Genomic DNA, 26,595 nt, shown 5'->3' with positions numbered 1-26,595 from the left:
TATAATTTATTGTTTTTTTTTAGTTTTTTTTTATTTAATATTATTTATTATTTATTTTTTTTTATTTAATTGTTTATTTAATAATTCAGTAAAATAAAAAAAAAAAAAATTAAAGGAACAGTTGTGGAATTTTTTATAAATATAAATAACTTTATTTTTTAAATTAAATTTTTATTATGTTTTTTTTTATATATTATTTGAGGGTATTTTAATTTTTAAAGAGTGGACAAATTCTCGAATGAAGTCTCATATCACTTCTATTAATGGTTTTTCTTTTTCCATAAAAAGCCATAATACCACAATTCTCCAATATTAAAGTCATGTGGGATTCAAAAGCATATTGAAGAGCTATAAGACAACCAGGAGTGATTCTTAAATTAGTGCCGAAACCATCCAAAATTTCTCTGGCCAATCGAGAAAAAGAAAGTAGAGGTAAAAGAAGCTTATCCGATTTTTGGTGCTTCTTAATTTCTCTTAATACTAAATTTTTCTTTTTTTCTTTCTTGGGGAAGAATTTGAATTTGGTTTTGAAACTCTTGGTGCTTCCTTTGAATTTAGAGGGGTTGGTGCTGCTCTCTTTGCTCTTGGGGAGGATAGAGATGATAATGATGGTGATGATAGTGATGATGGTGATGATGGTGATGATGATGGTGATGATGGTGATGATGGTGATGATGATGGTGATGATGGTGATGATGGTGTTGGTGATGACGGTAATGATAGGGATGATGGTGATGACTGTAATGACAGTAATGATGGTGATGATGATGGTGATAATGGTGATGATGATAATGATGAATTTGATCGTGAAACCCTTGGTGATTTCCTTGTTTGTGGAGGGGCTGGTGCTGACTTCTTTTTATTTGGAGCTGGTTTTAAAGCAACACTGGGGTTTGCTGATCTAGAGGCTGATATATTGAGGATTCTTCATATCCAGAGGATAAAGAGGATGATAATGATGATGGTGATGACAATGATGACGATGATGTTAATACATTGGGAGATCTAGTAATCTTGGTGCTTCCTTTGAACCTGGCGCTGCTGGAGCTGGCCAATTTTCTTGTGGTTTCTTTAAATATGGAGCGGCTGGTTTTGAAACACCACTGGGTTTTACTTTTGAATAGTATGAATATATTGAGGGTTCTTCACTACCAGAGGATAATAATGGTGATGACGATGATGATGAAGATGATGAAGAGGATGATGTTAATACATTGGGATCTTAATGTTCTTGAAACCCTTGGTGCTTCTTTTGAATCTGGTGTGGCTGGAGCTGGGTTCTTTAAATGTTGAGCGGCTAGTTTTGAAATACCACTCGGTTTCACTGTTGTATGGGGTGAATATATCGAGGATTCTTCATTACCAGAAGATAATGGTGGTGATGATGATGATGATGAATACATTGAGTATTCATCACTACCAGATGACGATGTTGATGATGATGACGATGTAAAAAAATTGCGATATTTGGTTCACTATTTTTGGTCACCCGAATAGTTGGTTTTCCAATTTCAGTTGTTTTAGCTGGTGCCTTCTTGACCATTTTTTTTTTTTTTTTTTTTTTTTTTTTTTTTTTTTTTTTTTTTTTTTTTTTTTTATTTTTTATTAATTATTTTTTTTAATTAGTTTTTATAAAAATAACCATCACATTTTCTTTTTTATATTTTTTTTATATTTTTTTATTTAGTTTTTTTTTTAAAATATTTTTTTTAAAATATCTTTAGAAATCTATTTTTTTTTTGATTTATTGATTTACATTAAATTTATTTTTTTAATGTAAAAAAAAGTATTTATTGTATTAGATTTTTTTTTATTATTATTATTTTATTATTACTCTAGTTTTTATTATTTTTTTTTTTTTTTATTATTGTTTTTTATTTATTTTATTTTACTTTATTTTATTTTATTTAATTTCCACTTTCAGCATATTCATTTACATGCTCGTCTTCATCTATATCGCTGCCATCTTCATCAATATTACTACCGTCCTCATCTTCTTCATCTATATCACTACTTTCTTCCTCACACCCATTTTCATGATTATTTTGTTTTTTTGTTTTTTTTTTAGAAAAATCCAAGTCATTTTTTAAAATGTCAGAAACTTCAGAGAGAACTTCACAAGAATTAAATTTTTGAGTGTATATATATCTTAATAATTTATTACCATTGGAAAAGAAAGATTGATTATCTTTATCCAAAATCCATAATAATTTTAAACAAGAAACTCTATTATAATTTCCAATGCTAAAAATCAATGTTTTTTTTAATCCTAATAAATATTTATTTATTTGTTTATTATTATTATTATTATTATTATTATTATTATTATTATTATTATTAGTGATTTTATTTATAAAATTATAAACTATTTCTAAATCGTCTAAATAATTAAATTTAACAATTTTATCTACTGCACTTTCATTCAATAAAGATATTTTGAAAAGTGTATTGTATCTATCAACACCTTGATTTTCTAATTTTTTTAATTTTAATTTATATAAAAGTTCTCTCAAAGCAAAATTCTCATCATCTTCACTTATTCTTTCAAATAAATGATGATCAGGATCATAAAGATCTTGATAATTTCGATGATCACGTTCACCTGGATTATTAAAATAATCGATATCATTCAATGCTTTTGATAATTGATTTGAATGGAATAAATAACTGAATAATGTTTTATTCAGTGGTTGAATACATCTACCAGATTTTAAATCATAATCTCTATTTTCAAAAATCCATGCTAAAATCTCTGGATTTGATAAACAACTATACTGTTGTTGAGCTGGAGTTAATTCTAAAATTGAAATAAATTGATTTAAACTCAAATGAGTTGATAAGGTAATTTCATGGTATGGACTATTTAAAAATTCAAGTTCTTTAAAATAAGTTGACCAATATCCTTCGCCATTATTATTATTATTATTATTTTGATTACATTTTAAAATATTCTCTTTAAAATCTTGATAATTTTTACAAATGAAATCATTTGAAAGTAGTTTTTTATTTTTTAAGAAATCTAATTTACTAATTTGATTATAATAATCATTTGGATATTTTATTTTGAAATGATATAAAATTAGCATTAAATGTTTTTCATAGATATCATGATGATTATATAAATAACTATCAATGCTTAGATCGTAAAATGAATTTAATAAAAATTGAATTTGAAATTTTGATTTATAGTAATCATTTGAATAAAGAATATCAAAATGTTTTGTTGATTTCAAAGATTTAAATAAATGTTGACAATCATCATTTTGTGAATTATTATTATTATTAACTAGTTCTATTAGAATTCTTTCATCTTTATCAATGAGAATATCATTTTCAAGATCATTAAATTCATAATCTTTACGATCAATATAAGAAACCATTGAAAGTGATTTAATTAAAAGTTGAATTATTTCTACTTGTACTTTTTCTGATTTACTATACAGTTGTTTTAATGTTAATTTTAATTCTTGTTGATTGAATGAATTCTTTATTGATGTTTGAAACTTTTCAAATGGTAATAATTGTTGAATTTTATTGGAGCATTCAATACCATCATTACCTTTAACTACCAATGCTGATAAATAGTAAATGGTTTCACATAATTCCAATAGAAACTCTAATGTCAGTTGAAGAATTGAAAAACAACCATCAATTTCAAATGAATGTAAACTATATAAACATTCAATGGTTTTGCTAGTTTTAGTTGGTATTGTAACTCCTATATTCAATAAACAGAGAAAAACTCTTTTATTTTTATAAACATCATATAATACATTGAATTCGTCCCTTGAATTTGATTTAAATCCAAAATCATTTAAAGTATCATCGTTTGAAAAATTATACCTTTCATCACTATCATAAAACCTATTTAATCTTTCTCTAAATTTAGGTTTAATCGTTTCATCTAAAATTTTAATAATTTCTATTTCATTTAATTTAAATGATTCAATTTTTAAATTATTATTATTATTTGATTGTATTATATTTAAAAGATATTTGACTATATCAATTGCACCACATTTTATAGAATATTTTAATAATTCGGGTGAAATGATGGTATTTAATTTATTTATTATAATTTTGAAAGCAATTATATTATCACATATTATTACTATATCGAAAAGTTGATTCGGTTTGAAATAATTTGAATAGTTATTAAATAGATCTTGAAAGAATTGATAATCTTTAAATTGGTCTTTAAATTTTTGAAAGATACGATATGAATCATTTTCAGAGAAAACCATTGATTCCTTTTCATTTCTAGATACTTTATACCTAAATAATTCTTTGTTGCCATATTTTAACATCTTTTCAACACTAATCATTTCATCATATTTGAAATATTTCTTTTCTCCATATAATGTCTTTGATAGCGAATGATCCAATTCTAAATTATTATTAACGAGTTTAATTTTATTACTTTTATATTTTGCCAATAATCTAGATGTCTTTATTTCTAAAAATGATAATATTTTATTCTTTATTACTATGTTCTTCCAAATCTTTTCATAGAAAATATTATCTGAACTAAACTTTAAATCTTTATTATCAATTTTAATTTTTTTTGTTTCTCTTTTATCAATTATTGATGATGACATTGTTGGTGTTATTTTTTTTTAAGAAAAATAAAAAAAAAAAAACATTTTTCAAAAAAAAAAAAAAAAAAAAACAGTTTTTAAAAAAATATCATTCCACGAACGAAAATATCTAACCCGTGGTGAGCTTTTAAATTCTTGTAATTTTTTTTTTTATTATTCTTATTATTTTTATTTTTTTTTTATTTTTTTTTTTATGAGAGATTTTATTTATTTTTGGTCAACTTTTAAGAGCTCAACTTCAAAGAAAAGTGTACTTCCTGCAGGAATTGGGCCAATAGCACGATTTCCGTATCCAAACTCTGGTGGGATGGTAAGTTCAATGAGGTCACCTTGGGTTAATATAAAGTAAAAAAATTAGTACCATTAAAGAGATTGTAATAAATAATGTATTATCAACTAAATATAACCATACCTTCTTTTTTATTTAATACACCCTCATCCCATCCTTTGATGACTTGACTATTACCTAAAACAAAAGAGAATGGTGTGGATCTATCTCTTGATGAATCAAACTTTTTACCTTCATTATTGTCGAGTTTACCAGTATAGTGAACTGTAACAAGGTTACCTTTTAATGCTTGTTTACCCGTGCCTTGTCTTATTAATTTTGAAACTATACCAATCATTTTAAATATCTGCAGATCTGAAAAAAAAAAAAAATAAAAAAAATAAAATTCTTTTTTATTGTTGAAAAAAAAAAAAAAAAAAAATATTAAAAAAAAAAAAAAAAAAAAAAAATTCCCAAAAAATTTTTTATTTTATTTTTTATTTGTTGCCATCTAAGCATTATTATTTGTTAGAACCATCAGTGGATTGTATCATAATTAATTATTTTTGGAACAGAATTGTGTAGTTTTAAATGCAATTAAATATTTGGGTTAATAAGAGTGTGAAAAAAAAAAAAAAAAAATAATTTTAAATCATCTAATTTCACCCATAAAATTTCACTCAAAAAATAAAATTAATAAAAAATTGATGTAATAATATTTTAAAAATTTACCTTGCTATTTTATCTTGGCATTAAATTAGATAAAACTTAAATAGATAATTAAAAAAAAAGATATTAATAGATATTATCAAAAACCCATAAATAATTTCAAATACTAAATTAATAAATAAAAGAATTTATAATATTAATAAAAAATTTACATTTAAATACATCATTTTATTATTTTTTATAAGATAAAATTTAAAACAATCTATAACCTATAACCTATGGAGATTTTTGGTTTGATAAGATGTCAGCCAAAGTAGCTAGTGATTTTATAAAGTCATCAGATTGATTTCTAACTTCAAGGTTGATAATGCTTGCAGATTCCATCTCCATTTGTTGGATTAAACAATTCAATTCCTCTACAATTGAAACCAGAACAGAGTGATTTAATTTTTTTACACTCGTCAAAGATTGACAAACCTTTTTGTTTAATGGCAGCCTCAATAGTTTTTTTGCTGTTTTCAACAGTGTTGATTCTTGTTTTAGTATCTTTGGTTCCTTTGGTAGCCAAATCATATTGAGCTTTAACATCGTGCAAAACTAAGTCCATTGTAACAGTGACTTTCTTCATTGTCTTACGGGCATGATAGTGAGAGTTGAAATGGCAATTTTTTGGGCAAATACGACAATTATTAGAAGAAATACAATAGCATCTTTGGAATATTTGGCTACCTATTCAGGTTGTTTCATTTAAATTACAATGGTCATGGCAAACTACATCACAAATACTACATAAGGTACTATAATAGGGTGCATCAACATTTGTTTTAAAAATTCTTGGATTGATGAAAGATCAAAGTTTGAATCGTGCTCCCAACAATTGGTTAAAACAAAACATAGCGATTTGACAATTGAGTCTGGAAGATTGCCTTTAATTCTAACTAGAACATAGTTAAGATTCACTGTTAATCTTGATTGGTTCCATTTACTACAACTACAATGGCAGAAATTTGACCCAAGTCTGAAATGGTTTTTAAAATCAATTTAATATTAATTTCATCTTGTTCTTTTCCTCTAGTATCATTTAGCCCTGGGCTATCAATGATATTCAAAATGAAATCGCCCATATCAAAAGAGTAACACAAACATTTTGTTGTTTTACTTGTTTTACTATCGGTGACATCATTTTCATCATGATCAAAATTTTCAGTGGCTTTGTGAAATTTTGTTGGAATTGATATTTTTGGTTTTCTCAATTCTCCTTTTCTACAATAATTGGTAATTAAATTGATAAAAGATGTTTTGCCACTACCCTATTATCATAGTAAATAAAATCTATTAAAATAATTTTTATTATTACTTATTTTTATCCTATTTGATAAAACTTACTGTTTCTCCCATCAAGAAAACATTTTTTACTGGTTTGGATATTAACATGTTAATATTTTTTTTATTATTATTTAAATACTAATCTTAATATTGTTAATCAACTTCATTCAACTTTGAAAGATTTGCAATTCCAATGCTGGAAAATGGATTATGAAGATACTAGAGATTTAGCAGATTTATTTATTAATAAATTAAATGAATTTATTGTTGCAATCGAAAAGAAAAAATCCACTGTATTTTACCAATCTTCTGATAGTAGTATTAGTGTTGCCAATAAGTTAACCTCCCACTCAACCAACAAAAGCTCAAACTATTCTGAATATAAAATTCAAAACAATGCAAACAATAATAATAATTGTAATCAAAATGTTGGTTATGAAACAAAAGAACTTCAATCACAAATACAAGTTCAATCACAATCTCAACAGCACCCAATAAAAAATAATGACAGATATTGTTATCAAAGGAAACAAACAAATGAAAAGCCATCACAAATAGGTTATTTAATGAATTGTAATGATGATCTCAATCAACAATATCAAAGCAGTTATTTTGCCCAAAATCCAATTCAAACATCTCAACACCTTGTTCATTCACAAATAAACCAAATTCCTCCACAAGAACAACTAAGAAATCAAAACCCAATTCAAACATCTCAACACCTTGTTCATTCTCAAATAAACCAAATTCCTCCACAAGAACAACCAAGATACCAAAACCAAAACATTCAACCAAATCAAGTTAGTCATACCATTAATCCACACCTATTAAAACATTTGAATCAAACAGAATTTCAAACAAAGGAGAGATTAAAGGAAATACAAATTCAAAAAAATAAATATTTAAATAAAATATTTGACCTCATTTTAGAAGAAAAAACATTGAATTCTAAATTGTTAAATAGCCAATAGATAGTATACCAAAAAAACAGGAAAAAACAACTTTATACTATTTTCATCTCCTTAATTTAAAAGATTAAAAAAAAAAAAAATATACAAATAAATAATCAATTTTTGCTATAATAATAATTTTTTTTTTTTTTTTCAAAAATTTATTTATTTACCTTGCCATAAATAATAATAATAGTGACTATTATTTATTATTATTTCTTGTCTTAATTTATTACATCTATTGCCTACTCTTTTTTAAAAAAAATTTATAATATTAGATACTTGTTTAAAATTTTTTTTTTCCTTTATTGTTTATTCCAATAGAGGAATAAATTTTTAATAAAATTTTATTTAATATTTTTAATAAATTTTTTAATATTTTTATTTATTAAATTCCTTTTTATTTTATTTTATTTATTTTATTTTATTTTATTGATTTTATTTTATTTTTTTAATCAAATCCATACCACTAACTTCTTCCACCCATATTCAGCATCTATCTTTCATTGAGTTTAATTTTTATTATATTTCATTATCCTTTCCTTCATATTCTTCATCACTTTCCTTTTAATTCCTCCTCATTCTTCATCTTCTTCATCTTCATTTTCTTCATCTTCATTTTCATTTTCCTCGTAGTCTTTATTTTCTTCATTGTCTCCTTCATTTTCGTCATCTTCACTTTCTTGATTCACTTCCTCTTCATCTTGAATCTTTTTTTTGAAATGATTTCTTAAAATGTTTTCAATTTCGTGAATTACCATAGAACGTGATTTTCTGAATTCTTTATAGATAGATGTTAAGAGTCTATCATCAAAGAAAGATTTGTTGTATTGATCTAATCTCCACAATAGTTTTAGACAATTTATTCTATTATAATTTGCAATACATGAAAGTATAATATCTTTTAATTGTGAAAGTTGCTTTCCAAATTTCTTTGAATTTCCAATGCTGTTTAAAAAGTGATAAAGTATTTCTAAATCATCTAAAAAATTAAATTTAATGATTGTATTTATAAAATTATTTATATCGACATTCATTAATAATGATAGTTTAATAATTGTATTAAAATCTTGAATTTCTTCTTTTGTAAAGTTTTTGTTTGATTCTGACATGGCATTTGTCACTTTTTCGAGACCAAATTCTTCTTCACCTATTCTTTCCAATAAATGATGATCAGGATCATAAAGATCTTGATAATTTCGATGATCACGTTCACCTGGATTATTAAAATAATCGATATCATTCAATGCTTTTGATAATTGATTTGAATGGAATAAATAACTGAATAATGTTTTATTCAGTGGTTGAATACATCTACCAGATTTTAAATCATAATCTCTATTTTCAAAAATCCATGCTAAAATCTCTGGATTTGATAAACAACTATACTGTTGTTGAGCTGGAGTTAATTCTAAAATTGAAATAAATTGATTTAAATTTAAGTGTAATGAAATTTCAATATTAACATTTTCAATTTCAGATATTTCCCTAAAATAAGTTGACCAATAACCATTATTATTATTATTATTATTATTATTATTATTATTATTATTATTATTATTATTATTATTATTATTATTATTATTATTATTATTATTATTATTATTATTATTATTATTATTATTATTATTATTATTATTTATAATTTGTTGATTTTCTATTGGTAAATTACATTTTAAAATATTCTCTTTAAAATCTTGATAATTATTACAAATGAAATCGTTTGAAAAGAGTCTCTTATTTTCAATGAAATCTAATTTAATAGATTCTCTATTATAATCTTCTGGATATGTTATTTTAAAATGATTTAATATTGATAGTAATATGGATTGATCTCTTACATCACTTTCATCTATTTCATTAAGATCGTTATCATTTATATCATAAAAACCATAGAATAAATCATCAAGTTTAAATTGTGATTTTAATATTTCACAACCATATAAAATATTAAAAGTTTCGATTGAATTAACCCTTTTAAAAATATGGATATTACTTTTTAGAAATTCTCCACCTCTATCTGTTTCTTTACATTGATTTACAATCATCTTTAAACATTCAAAATTTTCTAATAATAAAAAAAATATAGATCTAATAAATTCCTCTTTATTATTATTATTGACGTTTTCAATATCATTTATTAATTGTTGAGAAAATGATTTTAAAAAAGATGAATCACCATAATTAATAATAAATTCTAAATTTCTTAATATTTCCACTTTAAAATCTTTACTATGATCATTTAAATTTTGATAAATTTGACCAAGATATAAATAAATATCTTTTGCTCCATGTATTTCCCTTTTATCAAATCCAGAGATTTTAGCATGGATTTTTGAAAATAGAGATTATGATTTAAAATCTGGTAGATGTATTCAACCACTGAATAAAACATTATTCAGTTATTTATTCCATTCAAATCAATTATCAAAAGCATTGAATGATATCGATTATTTTAATAATCCAGGTGAACGTGATCATCGAAATTATCAAGATCTTTATGATCCTGATCATCATTTATTGGAAAGAATAGGTGAAGAAGAATTTGGTCTCGAAAAAGTGACAAATGCCATGTCAGAATCAAACAAAAACTTTACAAAAGAAGAAATTCAAGATTTTAATACAATTATTTTAAATAATAAATTTGATTTTTACAATATTTTAAATTATAATCATTTGGATTAATATTTGAAACCATTGAAACATTTCTAAATAATATTTCAATTTTATCAGAATAATCTAAATCTTTTAATAATGATTTTAATTCAATTTTTGTGAATGAATTCTTTATAGATTGAAATTCCTCATTTGATAAAACCATATTAGTTGATTGGTAACAACTTTTGTAAGTTTGATCTGCTGGTGATTCCAAAAACAATGGTGATAAATAATGAACTGCTTCATATAATTCAATTAAGAATTCCAATGTAATATCGAGTAAAGAAGTACGTTGACTACCATTTTCATTAAATCCTGAAAATATATAATATTTTATTGGGTTTAAAAGTTGATTTGGTATTTTTATATTTAATTTTTTAAAACATTCAATAGAACGTTTAAAAAATCTAATAATATTTAAATTACTAAAATCAATATCATTATTTTGTTTAAATCCAAAATCATTTATGGAATCATTAGAAAATATCAAAAAACAATCATTTTCTTTTTCACTACCAAAACAATTGTTTTTATTTATTATAAATTCTAATAATTTAACAATATCATCTTCACTTAGATACATGTAATTATTATTATTACTATTATTATAATTATTATTATTATTATTATTATTATTATTATTATTATTATTATTATTATTATTATTATTATTATTTGAAAGATGAGTAACAATATCAACAGCACCAAATTTAATTGCATCTATTATTGTTTTTTTTGTAATGATTGGATTAATAATGGTTAAAAAAACTTTGAAAGCAATTAAATTATCATGTTTGATAATCAAATTTAAGAGGTTATTTGTTTCGATAGTATTTGGAAAGAAGTAATGAAAATAATTAATAAAAAGATCTTGAAACAATTTATAATCTTTATCTTGATCTTTACATTTTTGAAGAATAACATTAATATCTCCATCTTGAAAATAGAGTGAATCTTTTTCATTTCTTGTCACTTTATATCTAAATAATTCTTTATTACCATATAATAGCATTCTACAAACATTAAATATTTCATCATATTTGAAATATCTATCGTTTTTTATTAAGGGTTTAAAACAATCTCTATTCTTTAAATTTAATTGTTCATTAACTAATTTTATCTTTTTTCCTCTATATTTTGGTAATAATCCAGATGTCTTTATCTCTAAAAATGATAATATTTTATTTTTTATTACTATGTTCTTCCAAATCTTTCCATAAAATAAATTTTCATTTATTTCATCTAAATTATTACTATTATCTATTTTGATTTTTTTTAAAAATCTTTTATCTTTAATGCTGTTTTTTAAAAAAAACGAAATATTTAATGGGAGCTACCAATCAAAAAAAAAGTACAAAAATTTTTAAATAAAAAATAATGTAAATATTTATTATTATTTATTATTAAAATTGGTGTTATTTTGAGTTAAAAAAAAAAAAAAAAAAAAAATAATCAAAAAAAAAAAAATAAAAAAAAAAAAAAAAAAAATCATTTTAATGCCCCAACGTTGGAAAAAAATATCTTTTATTTTGTTTGTAAAATAATAAAAATGATTAAAAAAAAAAATTTTAAAAAATATTGTATAACAAATCCTTATTAGTTATTTATTATTAAATTAATATTATTTAAAAAAAAAAAAATTAAAAAAAATAAAAAATAACAAAAAAAAAATCAAGATTTTGGTTTCTTATTTTGAGAGAAATTTGGTTGAAAAGATGGAGTTGTTTGATTTGCTCTTTTTAATTGATTGGCACCTCTTGCGATTGACCAAATACTTGCTTTTTTAAAATTTTCAGGAGCATTTGTTGTTGTTTGATTTTGTGATGTGGTAGTATTAATGAAACTACTTTTACTTGTTGGTGGTATATCAAAGAAATTTGTTTGATAGACACTATTTGAAGATGAAAATGATGAGGAATTTGATGAACCTAATTTTTGAATTTGTTTTAATTTTTCAGTCATTTCTTTTAAGATTTTCTCTTTTGTTTCTCCTTCACTTTCATCAGCATCATTATCATCACCACCACCACCGTTGGTTTTATCAAATCCTTTATTTGAAGCCCACATTGATTGAGCGAAATCTGCATCATAGTCTACATTACTTTGAGAATATTCAATTGTTGATTTAGTTTCTTCATCTGTTAAATAATCTAATTTAATTTTAACCAATTTATTAGAGGAAGTGAGTAAAGATGAATTTCTACTCTTTTCCAATCTTAAAGAATCCAATGTTGATTTAATTGTTTGAACTGTTTTAAAAGAGATTGGACTTTGAAGATTATCTGGTAATTGATTTCTTGCAACCAATTTTGAATGAATATAAAGGAATTCATCAATATATTGCTCAACTTGAACATATTCATTTGTTAAATCTGAAGATGATGGTGGTGAATCATTACTATTTTGTTGTTGTTGTTGTTGTTGTTGTTGTTGTTGTTGTTGTTGTTGTTGTTGTTGTTGTTGTTGTTGTTGTTGTTGTTGTTGTTGTTGTTGTTGTTGTTGTTGTTGTTGTTGTTGTTGTTGTTGTTGTTGTTGTTGTTGTTGTTGTTGTTGTTGTTGTTCATGAAATAAAATTGCCTTACAAAATGGAGTTATTAAACCTGCTCTTTTTTCTTTTTCAAAAACTTTTTGAATGGATCTACCAGCCATTATTAAACTTGAAATTAAAGTTTGAGTATCTTGTAAATCTCTTAAACTAGTTGAATGTTTATATAGATTGAAAATGAAATCCATATCTTTTTCAGTATTGACAAAATCAATGATGGCTGTTGCTTCTTTATCTTTGGAGATACGAGATAAACGTGAAAGGGTTTGTACAGCGTTTGCACCTTTTAATTTCTTGTCGACATACATTATCGATAGGGAAGGTTCATCGAAACCAGTTTGTAATTTATCGGCGACAATCAATAATCTAATGTTGAATTGTTTATCGTCATTCAATGCCTTAATGATGCCTCTATTCTTATCAGTACCATAGGGAGCATATTTACCATTGATCATTGGATCCGATTCAACCATACTTTTACCCTCTTGGATGAATGGTGAAAATGCTGCGATTGAATCAAATTGTTCCTCGATTGGTAATTGTGAAATCAATTGATCTAAATATTTCTTATAAATAAGTAATCCCTTTCTGCCTGAACAAACCAACATTGCTCTACTCTTAAATAATTTATTATCATGTTTATTCTTTGTATACAATAAATGATTAATTATAAATTGTGCTTTAGTTTTTATTAACATTTGATCTTGAATAGTTTCATCTTCATATTGATCATCATCAAAATCAATACCATTTAAAAAACAATTATTATTATTATTATTATTTTTATAACCATTATTACCACCATAAACACTATTACTATAACCATAAGCTTCTTCATTATATTGTTGTGGTCGTTGTTGTTGTTGTTGTTGTTGTTGTTGATGAAATTGTAATAAATTTTGTTGATATTGTTGAAATGAATCTACATTAACTTCATTTAATCTTAAAGTTGAAAATTGTTTAATTACATCTAAAATCAATTTATCTTCTAAAGCATTATGCATAGAGTAAGTATAGAAAGGAATTTTATCACCTTTTGAAGCTATACCAAACATTTCCAAACATTGAGTTGTTGGTGTACATGTAAAACTAAAATATGTAATCTTACTACTTTGTCTTGTATTACCACTAAGAAATTCATGTAATTTCTCTGTTGTAGATTTACCATGTGATCTATGAGCTTCATCTGAAATGATTGCAACTGAATTTGATTTAAATGAGAATTGGTTATCATCTTCATTATTTTTCTTTTTCTTTTTACCTTTAGAGTTAGCATAACCATCATGATGACCATCATCATCGTCATCGTCATTATCATGATCGTCACCACCACCACCACTCTTATTTGGTAATAATTGTGAAAACTTTTGCATAGTTGTAATTACAACCCTATTTTTACCACTTAAAATTTCATTTTGTAATTGTTTTGATGATTTTGGTCTACAAAAATTGGTAATACCATTACTTGTTAAGAATTTAATGACTACATCACCCAACTGAGCATCCAATTGACTTCTATCGTTCATAATGACAATGGTATCAAATTTATGTTTATTATTTATCTCTAGTTTATATAAAAAGTAGACTAAACAAGCAATGGTCAAAGATTTACCAGAACCTGCAGCATGTTGAATCAAATAATTGTATCGGTTTTCACTCTTGAATGATTTCATATGTTGTGGTGATATTAAATCCTTTAATACCGATACAATTGTATCCCATTGATGTGTACGTGGTTTAAAATCTTTAAATGAATTCTGTACTCTTTTCTCTAAAAATTTCTTTAATTCTTCATTCTCTTTAACTGTATTTAATTTAATTGATATTTCATCTTTAATTATTTCACTATTTTCTTTATTAAAACTATTATTATTATTATTATTATTATTATTATTATTATTATTATTATTATTATTATTATTATTATTATTATTATTATTATTATTATTATTATTATTATTATTATTATTATTATTATTATTATTATTATTATTATTATTATTATTATTATTATTATTATTATTATTATTATTATTATTATTATTACTATCCAATGAAATTGATGACGATTTTGTTAACATTGATAATAATGAGTCTTTAGTTTGTGGTGGTGGTGGTGTTGTGTCGGTTGGTAGTGATGCGGTTAAATCTATTGAATTGTTAATATTCTTACTATTTAATATATGTGTTGATGTTAATTTTGGTGTATTGTTTGCTGATGATGAATCAATAATTTCTTTAGTTGGTTTGGTAGGTGTTGTAGTTGTTGTTGTTGTTGTTGTAGATGTTGTTGCTGTAGTTGTTGAAGTGGTAGTGGTGGCGTTATTATTATTATTATTTGGAGTTATCGGTGGAGTTGTTGTATTAGATTTAATAGATGGTGTAGTTGTAGTGGTTGTAGTGGCATTATTTAAACTCTCTAATTTTTTTTTAGATGGTAAAACTTTTGGTAAACAAGATACTGCCCCTTGATAGAAATATTCTTGTTCATTCTCCATATTTATTTCTTTTCTTTTACTTAATGAATAAAAAAAAGGGAAAATGCCTAGAAAAAAAAATAAAAATAAAAAATAAAAAATAAAAATAAAAAAAAAATTTTTAAAAAAAAAAAAAAAAAAAAAAAAAAAAAAAAAAAAAATAATATTAATTAAAACATCCAAAAAGCACCACATAAAAAAAAAAAAGGTTAAACATAATATCTATTAATTTCTTTTTATTTCTTTTTAATTTTATTTTTAAATGAATTTAGTTAATAAAACAAAGCACCCAAAAATACACAAAATGGTATAAAATATAAAATGAATAAACCATTCTGTTTTGGGAATTTTTTTTTTTTTTTACCAAAATTTTATTTTTATAATTTTATTCTTTTTTGTTCATTTTTTGTAATTGTTTTTTTTTTTATTTTAAAGAAAAATGAGTGAATATATTTTTTATTAAAAAATAGATTAAAAAAATTGATATGATTGAATTGGTATATTTATTATTTTTTTTTTTTTTAAATGTCTTTAATGTTTGAAATAATAATACCAGATTTAATTAATTTATTTTTTTTTATTTTTAAAATTACACAAAACAGGAAATTGTACAATTCTTTTTTTTTTTTGTTTATGCCAAAACGGCATTTTTGATGTGATCTCAAGAAGTATTTGAAAATAAAAATTATTATCAAAAGTAAAAAAGGTAAAACAGGTTTATTTTTTTTTAATTTAATTTTTTTTTTTTTTGTAATTTAATTTAATTTTTTTTTTAATTTAATTTTTTTTTTTTTTTTTTTTTTTTTTTGACCAAAACGTTAACGTTCGTTTTTCTTTTTTTTTTTTTTTTTTTAATTTTTTTTTTTTTTTTTTTTTTTTTTTTTAATCTTACCCCCTTTGTAAAAACATCTCAACTCTTTCCTTATAAATAGTAAAAAGTTAAAAATGGAGGAAGAGGAGGAAATTGATATTTTGGGTGACTCAGATTCTGATAATGGTGGGAAATCCATGGTCAGTAATGTCACTTTATTAAAGAGGTCAATTCATTATAGTGATGATGAGCAATACCATCACTATAATAAAAATGTAAACATCAACTCTAAAAACCTTAATAATAATAATAATAATAATAATAATAATAATAATTATACTCAAGTTCATAACTACAGTGTAAAATCTACATCCTCCAAACCTATTGCATCAACAAGCACAAAAACAAACACTAAAATCACACCAAAAAATGAAGTTAATAAAAAACCGAAAATAAAAGAATCTCCACCTGTTAAAAATAATATAGTATATAATTACAAAAATAAACCAATTAAAAATAAACATTATAGCATTGATAAAAGTGATAGCAGTAGTGATAGCAGTAGTAGTAGTAGTAGTATTGATAGCAGTAGTGATGATGGTAGTAGTAGTGACGAAAGTGAAACCAAAAATAAAAACAAAATCAAAAATAAAAATAGCAACAAATTTAAATATAAGGAACGAAATAAAAGTAGTGATAGTGACTGTGAAAGTGATATAAAAATAACCACAAACTCGTTTAAACCAATAACTCAACCAATCACATTTTTGCATCCATCTCCAATTATTAAAGCTCAAAGATTAATTGGATCTATTTCAACAGATTCTGATAAAAGTGATAATAATAAAACTAAAATCAACAATAATAATAATAATAATAATAATAATAATAATAATAATAATAATAATAATAATAATAATAATAATAATAATAATAATAATAATAATAATAACTATAGTGATTCCGATAGTGACTCCAATAGTGAGAGTGATTCAAGTGAAATTGAAACTGATTATAACAAACCAAGAAAACCCATAAAAATAAGGAGAATTTCTAATGGTAATAATAATAGTAATAATAATAATAATAATAATAATAATATAATAATAATAATAATAATAATAATAATAATAATAATAATAATAATAATAATAATAATAATAAAAACGACAATAACAACAGTATAAAAACTGATTTGACAAATATGACAACACAAACAAAAACTTCATCACCAATACAACCATCACCAATAGAACAATCACCAATACAACAATCACCAATACAACAATCACCAATACAACAATCACCAATACTACAATCACCAATACAACGATCACCAATACAACAGTTACCAATACAACAATCACCTAGCATCTCTTCAACTTCTTTTTCTAATTCTAATAATGATACCAATTTTAATTCAAAAAGACTATCAAATTCAATTTTCCCTACATCAACATCACCTGTACTATCTCCATTATCTCCACCATTGCAACCACAACCATTAATTTCAACTTCAACATCTTTCAATATTAATAATAATAATAATAATAATAATAATAATAATAATAATAATAATAATAATAATAATAATAATAATAATAATAATAATAATAATAATACACCAAAAACCACGATAAGTGGAGCTACGAGATCTTCATGGACAAAAGAAGAAGAAAGATTATTTGTTGAAGCATATAAGCTATATGATAAGGATAATAAAAAGATTCAAGAACATGTTAAAACCAAAACAATACTTCAAGTTAGATCTCATGCACAAAAGTTTGCATTGAAATTGGAAAAAAATGGTATAAAATCATTAGATAATATCGATCAATTATTTAATCAATCACATGCTGCTTCCTCTTCTCATAATTTACCTTCTCATAATACACCTTGGAGTAATGAAGAACATGAATTGTTTCTTAAAGCAATTGTAATATTAAAATCAATCATTTATTTGTTTATTTATTTTGATTTTTGTATCTATTCTTGATACTAACCCCATTTCATATTATAATATATTCTAGGAAAAATATGGTAGAGGTAATTGGAAATTAATTTCAACATTAATAAAAAGTAGAAATACACTTCAAATTAAAAATCACGCTAGAATTTACTTTGATAAAATTTCTCAACAAAATGGACCTCCTTCCAAAAAAACTATTATAGAAGTAGAAAATAATAATAATTATAATGATCAAAATAATAATAATGAACAAAACAATAATAATAATAATAATAATAATAATAATAATAATAATAATAATAATAATAATTCCTTTTTTAATGGTAATGATAATGGTAATAATAGTAGTTATAGTGATAATGGAAATGGTAATAAAAGTACTTCTAGTAAGAGTGATTTAAGTAATACTCGTAGTAGTGGTAGTAGCAGTAGTAGTGGTAGTAGTAGTAGTAGCAGTAGTAGTACTATTAGTAGTGGTGGCAGTGGTGGTAGAAGTAGTGGTGGTAGTAGTGGCAGAAGCAGTGGTAACAGTAAGAAATCATCTTCAAAAAGTAAAAGTAAAAATCCAACAAGTAAACCCATTACACCAATACAACCAAAGCTTATTTTACCTTCAAGAAACATTATTTTATCATCAGCATTCTCAACACCAACACCAACATCAATCTCAACATTTCCAAAAACACCAACATACACAACAAGCAATTATAAAAGTAGCAATAATCCTTTAAATAGAAGTTTTGGCAGTATCAATAATTCAAGTAGTAATAATAATAATAATAATAATAATAATAATAATAATAATAATAATAATAATAATAATAATAATAATAATAATAATAATAATAATAATAATAATAATAATAATAATAATAATAATAATAATAATAATAATAATAATAATAAACCACCAACAAAAGAGAGATATCTAGACTTAAATATTATTACACAAGAGGAAATGATGGGATGTAAAGAATATTTCACTGGTCAAATATCTAAAACACCTGATAGATATATCAAAATTCGTGATAAAATTATTAGACAATGGGATTCCTTTAAACCAAACTATCTTTCAAAAACATTTTCAAGAAATCAAATAAAAGATTGTGGTAGTGATATTAATTCAATTGGTAGAGTTCATCAATTTTTAGAATCAATTGGTGTTATTAACTTTAATGCAGTTGGAAACCCGTTAAATAATAATGATTATGATCGTGATAATAATAATAATAATAATAATAAAAATAATAATAATAATAATAATAATAATAATAATAATAATAATAATAATAATAATAATAATAATATATCAGATTTATCAGCTATTTTATCAAGTGCAATTACAAATAGAATGTTAGAGAATAGAAAAACTAACAATCCATTAAGAAAAAGAAAAATATTTTATGATGGTCAATGGATGGATCAAAGTTTATTAAACACCACTATTGAACATAGTGGAAATGAAAATGATAAAATTAATATGGCTACTTCATCAACAATCAACAATGTAAATAATTCAAAAACATCATCATCATCATCACCAACTAATGAAAGTTCAAAACTTTATAATTTTGAAGATTTTTCGTCATTTCCATCATTTGATCCATTCACTTTGGTTGAATGTAAAAAATATAATAATCCAAATGAACAACCATTTACAATCGATGTTAGTTCAAATACGATGATCGTTATGGATATTCATTCTCATATTTCATCAACTGAAGTCATTGGTATGTTGGGTGGTAAATTTAATCCAGATACCAATCACATAACAATATTATTGGCGATTCCTTGTAATTCAATTTCTTCTGATATTCAATGTGATATGGATCCAAACTCACAAATTGCTGCAAAGGAAATGGTTAATTCAATTGGTTTAGATATTGTCGGTTGGTATCATTCTCATCCAAACTTTGAACCAATACCATCATTACGAGATATTGAAACTCAAACTTCTTTTCAAAATTTATTTGCAACTTCATCAAACAATAATAATAATAATAATAAATCTATGATTGAACCATTTATTGGATTCATAGTTAATCCGTATCATAAGAATGGATTAATATCAAATTTTAATTGTATTACAATTACAAAACAAATGGATGAAACCAATCAATATCGTATTCCATATCAATTATCAACAAGTTATACACCATCTTTAAATAACCAATATCTTTATCAACAAATTGATAATTTATTTGAAAAGTATAAAAGTTATTCAAGTCGAATAGATTTAAAGAAAACAATGGAAAATGGTGGTTTCACTCATTTGGATAAAATGATTAGTTCCATTTCTTCAAATTTAATTTTAAATAACAATAGTAGTAGTAGTAATAATAAAAATAACACTAATGAGAGTGACCTTATTAATTGTGATGAAGATATAATTCAAGATGATCAAACTGAATTATTTTTAACAAAAATTAAAAATCAATTTAAAGATTTTAATAATAATAATAATAATAATAATAATAATAATAATAATAATAATAATAATAATAATAATAATAATAATAATAATAATAAAAATAAAAATAGAAATGAAGGAAGTAGGTCAAGAAGTAGATCAAGAAGTAGATCAAGAAGTAGATCAAGAAGTGGAACAAGAAGTAGATCTAGAAGTAGAAGTTTAGATAGTTATTCTAGAAGTAGAAGTAGAAGTGGTGGAAATGGTTATGTGGGTGAGAAAACACTGCCAAAGAAACATCATCATCAACATCTTCATAATAGACATAAGAGTAACACTTTCAATGACCCAGATCTAAGTGATTCTTATATGAGTGAAGTTAGTAGATCGTCATCTGATTATTATAATACTGAGTCCAGTAGTAGTATGAGTGATATTGAAGATGATGACATCAGTGAATATAGTGATACTGAAAATTATAAATCTTTTAATAAAAATAATAATAACAATAATCATTACAATAATAATTTTTTAGATAAGCCAGTATTACAAAACAAACCATCATACCAATAATAAATGAAAATAAAAAATAAATTTATTATTATGTACAAAGAATAAAAAAAAAAAAAATATATATATATATATAATTAAAATTAAGTATCTTATTATATTTAATATTATTATTACTATTATTATTATTATTACAATTATTATTATATTATTATTATTATTATTATTATAGTTTATTATTTTTAAAAGGTTTTTTTTATTTTTTTTATTTAAATTAATTTTCTTTGTTTGAAGTAACGTTTCAAATAATTAATTTGGAAAGCTGCAGAGCCAATTAAAACAAAGAAACAAAAAATTGATAAATTAGCAACTCTAGAGTTGGTAGATTCATTTGTGTTTCTCATTGTTTCTTCTCTGTTCTTCATGTATAAGATTTCAACTTTAATTGAGTCTACAACATCTTCAATCTTTTTAAGTTCAATTTCTGATGGTTTTAATTGACCTTTAGTGATAACATCTGAATAATCATTTGCTTCGACACCTGTTTTAATCTCTAATGATACTGTTCTACTTAATGGCATTGCTTGTGCACCTGTTTTATTATTTATAGTTATTTTTATTATTATTATAATTTATTAATCACCATAGTTTAAATTGTTGTTTCATAAGATTTTGATTTATAAAAAAAAATAAAAAAAAATAAAGTTTGTTTTTTATTTTTAAATAAAATAATTTTGAAAATTGAATTATATTGAATTGTAAAAGTGAAAAAAAGAAAAAGAAAAAAAGAAAAAGAAAATAATTTTGTTGTTAGTATGAATAAATATATTTAAATTTATATTTTCTTAAATATTCTTACCTGGTCTGTAATTGTCCAAGAAACAGAATGAATAATCACCTGCTTCTTGAGCATTGAATGCAATAACACCAGTTGATGCATCATGGTTAACTAAAATTAAATCACCAGTTGGACCACGAACCTAAAATAAATTAGAAGTAATGTTAATATTCCAAATCTATAATAAATAAATAAAAATAGAATAAAAATAAATAAATAAATAAAAAAAGGTAAATATGAATAATAATATACATACATAAAATTTCATTTGCATACTGGCCATAACGACTTCATATTGGAAGGCGATATTTTTAGATAATCTGTCAGAGACTTCAAACTTACCATTGACTAATGTGTCTTGTCTAAATTCTTCAACAATACATTTTTCATCTGCTGCTCTAACTTCAAACATAAATGAATAACTGTATTGAACACATAAAATTAATGCTAATAAAACTACTAATAAGGTTTTATTCATTTTGTTTTGTATATGGGTGGTTTTTTAGGTTATATATAAAAGTTGAAATGTGCGTGTTGAAAAAAAATTAAAAAAAAAAAAAATTAAAAAAAAAAAATTAAAAAAAAAAATTTTAAAAAAAAAAAAAATAAAAATAATAAAAATTTTTTTGACCAAAGAACTTCATCACAATGGTGATGTAGGTGTTAAATTTGATGTAAAAAATAAATTGAGGTTTTTTGTAATTGATATTGTCAGTATTAAAATAATAAATAGAAAATTAAGGTATAAAAAAAAAAAGTGTCTAAATTTTTTATAAAAATTAATAATAATAATAATAATAATAATAATAATAATAATAATAATAATAATAATAATAATAATAATAATAATAATAATAATAATAATAATAATAATAATAATAATAATAATAATAATAATAATAATAATAATAGTAATAACAAAAAAATAAAAAAAAATAAAAAAAATTAAATATTTATTTAAATTTAAAAAAAAAAAAAAAACCCTATCTTAAGATATGATCTAATTTTCTTTTTTGTGGTGATAATAGTTCTCAAAATTCCCGAAATAAAAGAATTTTATTTTTATTTTTATTTTTTATTTTTATTTTTTTATTTTTTTTCAAATTATTTTTTTTTTTTTATTTTTTTTTATTTTTTTTATTAAAGTCAAAAATAATGTTTTTACGGTTATCTCTAAAGACAATAAAAAAATGTCAATCAAACTTTATAACTTCATTCAATAGTAAACAATATAAATTTTTTACAACACACTATGGTTATGATTTTTTCAATAACGATGAAAATGATAGTGGTGGTGGTGAATACCAAACTTCTTTTGACTACGATGTGGATATAGAAGTACCAATACTAAGTAATGTAACAACCTCAAATACAACAATAATCAATAGACCTTTTTATAATAATAATAATAATAACAATCTACAAGTTTCTTCTTTAACAGCTGAAAAATTACCAAAAAAAATAAAAATAAACAAAAAACCCCTTGTAAATAATAATAATAATAATAATAATAATAATAATAATAATAATAATAATAATAATAATAATAATAATAATAATAATAATAATAATAATAATAATAATAATAATAATAAAAACTCAAACAATGTAAATTTAACAAAAACAACCAAATCAACCAATACATCAACAACACAATCACAACCAAATGATCAAGGATTATTTTCGCCAACAAAAACTAAAAACAAAACATCAAGTGTAAATGAAAAAGAGGAGATTGAAATTTTAAATAACTTTGCAAAATCACTTCAAGATCAACAACAAAAAGTTAAAACAATATTTGATAAATTTGAAAACATTGAAAATGATAATAGTGATAATGTAGATAGTCAAAACCTTTTAGAATTGGATGAATTGTTAACATCTGAACAACAAAAAATTGTAAATTTAATTGTAGATGGTGGTAAGAATGTATTTTTCACTGGTAGCGCTGGTACTGGTAAAAGTTTTGTCTTAAAACATTTGGTATCAAAATTAAGAAAGAAATATCCAAAATCTGTTTATGTAACTGCTGCAACTGGTATTGCTGGTAATTATTTTTATTACTACTATTATTATTATTATTATTATTATTATTATTATTATTATTATTATTATTATTATTATTATTATTTAAATTATTGTTATTTGAATTATTGATATTATTTGGATTATTATTATTTGAACTATTATTATTGATATTATTGATATTATTATTATTATTATTATTATTATTATTATTATTATTATTATTTTTTAAAGATATTAATTTTTTATTTTATAAAATTTAAAAGCTGTTAATATTGGTGGTACGACATTACATTCATTTGCAGGTATAAAATTAGGAGTTGCACCAGCACAAAGGTTAGCAGTTGAAATTTTACAATCGAAAAAATTATTACAAAAATGGTTAGATTGCAGTGTATTAATTATTGATGAGATTTCAATGATCGATGCAGAATTATTTGAAAAATTAGATACAATTGGTCAAATGGTTCGAGGCAATAATCAACCATTTGGTGGTATTCAATTGGTGTTGGTTGGTGATTTCTTTCAATTACCACCAGTACATGGAAATTATGCATTCGAATGTAAAGCATGGAAAAAATCAATAGATATCAGTGTTGAATTGACAACGGTTATGAGACAAAAAGAAACAGAATTCATTGATATTTTAAATAAAATTCGGGTGGGTGATATAAAAGAAGATATGATCAATCGATTGGTTTCCACTTGTAATAAACCTTTAGATATTAGCAATGGTATTTTACCAACCAGACTTTATTCAACAAATGCATCGGTCGATCAAGAGAATCAAAGCTCATTGGATAAATTACTAGGTGAACCTTTTAGTTTTCAAGCAGTTGATAGTGGCAATAAAGAGTTGATAGAGTTATTGGATCGTGACTGTCCCGCTATGAAAAATTTAACTTTAAAAGTTGGTGCTCAAGTGGTTCTACTTAGAAAGATTGAAAAAGGTGATGGTTTAGTCAACGGCTCAAGAGGTGTAGTTGTTGATTTCGTAAAAGCTAGAGTTTCACGTAAAAATAATAAATTCCATAAAGTTAATCAATACTTACCAGTGGTTCTATTTAATGATGGCCAAAAAGTAACCATACCACCAAGTGAATGGTGTGTTTGGAGTGAAGAGAAAGCCTATCGTAATCAAATACCTTTAAAGCTTGCTTGGGCTTTAACTATTCATCGTGCTCAAGGTATGACTTTGGATAAGGTTGAATGTGAACTCTCTCGTACTTTTGCTTCCGGTCAAGGTTATGTTGCACTTTCTCGTGTTAAATCTTTAGCTGGTTTACACTTAAAGTCTTTAAATACTCCTGCATTAAAAACTTCTCCAAAAGTTGTAACTTTTAATAAAAAAATTATTAGATCAATAAATAATTCTCATATTTAAAAAAAAAAAAAAAAAAAAAAAAAAAAAAAAAAAAAAAAAAAAAAAAAAAACACTTCCAAATGTTTTTTTAAACCAATTAGTTATTTTAGATTGGTTTGGTATACCTCAAAAATTTTTTGAATTAAAACAATTAAGTTAATGTTTAAAAGTTTATCTATTTAAAATATAAGATTTTTTTTTTTTTTTTTTGATTTTTTTTTTTAAAACCAAATAACATTTTTTAGTTTTTTAATTTTTAAATTTTTTTTTTTTTTTTTTTTTTTTTTTTTTTTTTTTTTTTTTTTTTTTTTTTTTTCATTCATTGTTATTCAATAACAAATAATTAGTTGTAAAAAAAAATAATTTACTTTTATTTGAGCAAAAATCAAATGAAATTTCAAAATTCAAAATAAAAAAAATATACACAGAGAAGAAAAATGCACCTTTAAAGCCAATTTAAAGCAAATTCAATTTAAATTTGCTTTAAATTGGCTTTAATGGTGCTTTTTAAAAAGGTAGTTTTAAAGATATTTTTAAGGTCATTTAAAATTACATTAAAAATGACCTTTTAAATTTATTATAAAGCGGTTTTTAACTGTTTTAATCACTTTATAATAAATTTAAAAAAGTTATTTTTAATGTAATTTAAAATTACTTATTAATCCTTTTTTAAGCTTTTATTAATTACATTTTTTAAAATGCATTTTAAATCAATTATTACACTATTTATTTCAAATTTATTAAAAAAAAAAAAATTAAGAAAATAAAAAAAAAAAAAAAATTAAGAAAATTAAAAAAAAAAAAAACTAAAAAGGTATAGACAGGGTCATAGGTTCCCGTCATTTTTTGAAAATGGGGATATCCCTCAATATATATAAATTTTAGCAATATAGCAAGTCAATATAGGATTTAGCATTTAGTTTAAAAATGGAGTAAATCCCTAAATATATAAAGGTAAATCCCTAAATATATAAACCTTAATGCTAAATCCTATATTGACTTGCTAAAATTTGAATAAAATGAAAAAAAAAAAAAAAAAAAAAACCGTAAAAACTCGAGGAAAAAAAAAAAAAAAATATTATTTTTAATTTCCGCCCAGCAAACAAAATTAATTTAAAAAACATATCATGCATTAATTGCAGAGAAAAATTAAAGAATTTTAAAAATATTATTATTCA

The 26,595-nt window shown here is 22.9% G+C and overlaps 10 protein-coding genes across 10 annotated transcripts; 3 read left to right on the top strand and 7 right to left on the bottom strand.

Moving 5' to 3' along the window:
* Positions 1 to 208: 208 nt before the first annotated feature.
* DDB_G0278587 (hypothetical protein) lies at positions 209 to 1,403 on the bottom strand (the record flags this gene model as incomplete). Its single annotated transcript, XM_636928.2, has 3 exons — positions 209 to 848; positions 996 to 1,113; positions 1,214 to 1,403. 3 exons carry the CDS (start codon positions 1,401 to 1,403, stop codon positions 209 to 211), a joined length of 948 nt encoding a protein of 315 aa, XP_642020.2.
* A 504-nt stretch (positions 1,404 to 1,907) lies between these two features.
* On the bottom strand, positions 1,908 to 4,598 carry DDB_G0277937 (hypothetical protein; the record flags this gene model as incomplete). The annotated part of the gene is made up of 1 exon (XM_636927.2): positions 1,908 to 4,598. The coding sequence occupies one exon, from the start codon at positions 4,596 to 4,598 to the stop codon at positions 1,908 to 1,910; it is 2,691 nt and encodes an 896-aa protein (XP_642019.2).
* Positions 4,599 to 4,805: 207 nt separating this feature from the next.
* Positions 4,806 to 5,224, bottom strand: DDB_G0295681 (FKBP-type peptidylprolyl cis-trans isomerase domain-containing protein; the record flags this gene model as incomplete). Its single annotated transcript, XM_001732928.1, has 2 exons — positions 4,806 to 4,927; positions 5,011 to 5,224. 2 exons carry the CDS (start codon positions 5,222 to 5,224, stop codon positions 4,806 to 4,808), a joined length of 336 nt encoding a protein of 111 aa, XP_001732980.1.
* Positions 5,225 to 6,497: 1,273 nt separating this feature from the next.
* On the bottom strand, positions 6,498 to 6,969 carry DDB_G0277933 (hypothetical protein; the record flags this gene model as incomplete). Its single annotated transcript, XM_636925.1, has 2 exons — positions 6,498 to 6,845; positions 6,922 to 6,969. The coding sequence occupies 2 exons, from the start codon at positions 6,967 to 6,969 to the stop codon at positions 6,498 to 6,500; spliced, it is 396 nt and encodes a 131-aa protein (XP_642017.1).
* Positions 6,970 to 7,064: 95 nt separating this feature from the next.
* DDB_G0277931 (hypothetical protein) lies at positions 7,065 to 7,832 on the top strand (the record flags this gene model as incomplete). Its single annotated transcript, XM_636924.1, has 1 exon — positions 7,065 to 7,832. The coding sequence occupies one exon, from the start codon at positions 7,065 to 7,067 to the stop codon at positions 7,830 to 7,832; it is 768 nt and encodes a 255-aa protein (XP_642016.1).
* Positions 7,833 to 8,389: 557 nt separating this feature from the next.
* Positions 8,390 to 11,481, bottom strand: DDB_G0278585 (hypothetical protein; the record flags this gene model as incomplete). Its single annotated transcript, XM_001732927.1, has 2 exons — positions 8,390 to 10,038; positions 10,467 to 11,481. The coding sequence occupies 2 exons, from the start codon at positions 11,479 to 11,481 to the stop codon at positions 8,390 to 8,392; spliced, it is 2,664 nt and encodes an 887-aa protein (XP_001732979.1).
* Positions 11,482 to 12,140: 659 nt separating this feature from the next.
* DDB_G0295679 (helicase superfamily 1 and 2 domain-containing protein) lies at positions 12,141 to 15,512 on the bottom strand (the record flags this gene model as incomplete). Its single annotated transcript, XM_001732926.1, has 1 exon — positions 12,141 to 15,512. One exon carries the CDS (start codon positions 15,510 to 15,512, stop codon positions 12,141 to 12,143), a length of 3,372 nt encoding a protein of 1,123 aa, XP_001732978.1.
* Positions 15,513 to 17,506: 1,994 nt separating this feature from the next.
* Positions 17,507 to 21,254, top strand: mybH (myb domain-containing protein; the record flags this gene model as incomplete). Its single annotated transcript, XM_636918.1, has 2 exons — positions 17,507 to 18,238; positions 18,333 to 21,254. 2 exons carry the CDS (start codon positions 17,507 to 17,509, stop codon positions 21,252 to 21,254), a joined length of 3,654 nt encoding a protein of 1,217 aa, XP_642011.1.
* Positions 21,255 to 21,460: 206 nt separating this feature from the next.
* On the bottom strand, positions 21,461 to 22,507 carry empD (hypothetical protein; the record flags this gene model as incomplete). Its single annotated transcript, XM_636917.1, has 3 exons — positions 21,461 to 21,783; positions 22,051 to 22,171; positions 22,286 to 22,507. The coding sequence occupies 3 exons, from the start codon at positions 22,505 to 22,507 to the stop codon at positions 21,461 to 21,463; spliced, it is 666 nt and encodes a 221-aa protein (XP_642009.1).
* Positions 22,508 to 23,184: 677 nt separating this feature from the next.
* Positions 23,185 to 25,438, top strand: pif1 (DNA helicase; the record flags this gene model as incomplete). The annotated part of the gene is made up of 2 exons (XM_636914.1): positions 23,185 to 24,076; positions 24,321 to 25,438. The coding sequence occupies 2 exons, from the start codon at positions 23,185 to 23,187 to the stop codon at positions 25,436 to 25,438; spliced, it is 2,010 nt and encodes a 669-aa protein (XP_642006.1).
* Between the last annotated feature and the right edge of the window lie 1,157 nt (positions 25,439 to 26,595).

This window comes from Dictyostelium discoideum (genome assembly GCF_000004695.1).
Source record: "Dictyostelium discoideum AX4 chromosome 3 chromosome, whole genome shotgun sequence".
Classification (NCBI taxonomy): domain Eukaryota; phylum Evosea; class Eumycetozoa; order Dictyosteliales; family Dictyosteliaceae; genus Dictyostelium; species Dictyostelium discoideum.
The sequence above is the reverse complement of the archived record's forward strand: the minus strand, read 5'-3'. Positions and strand labels throughout refer to the sequence as shown.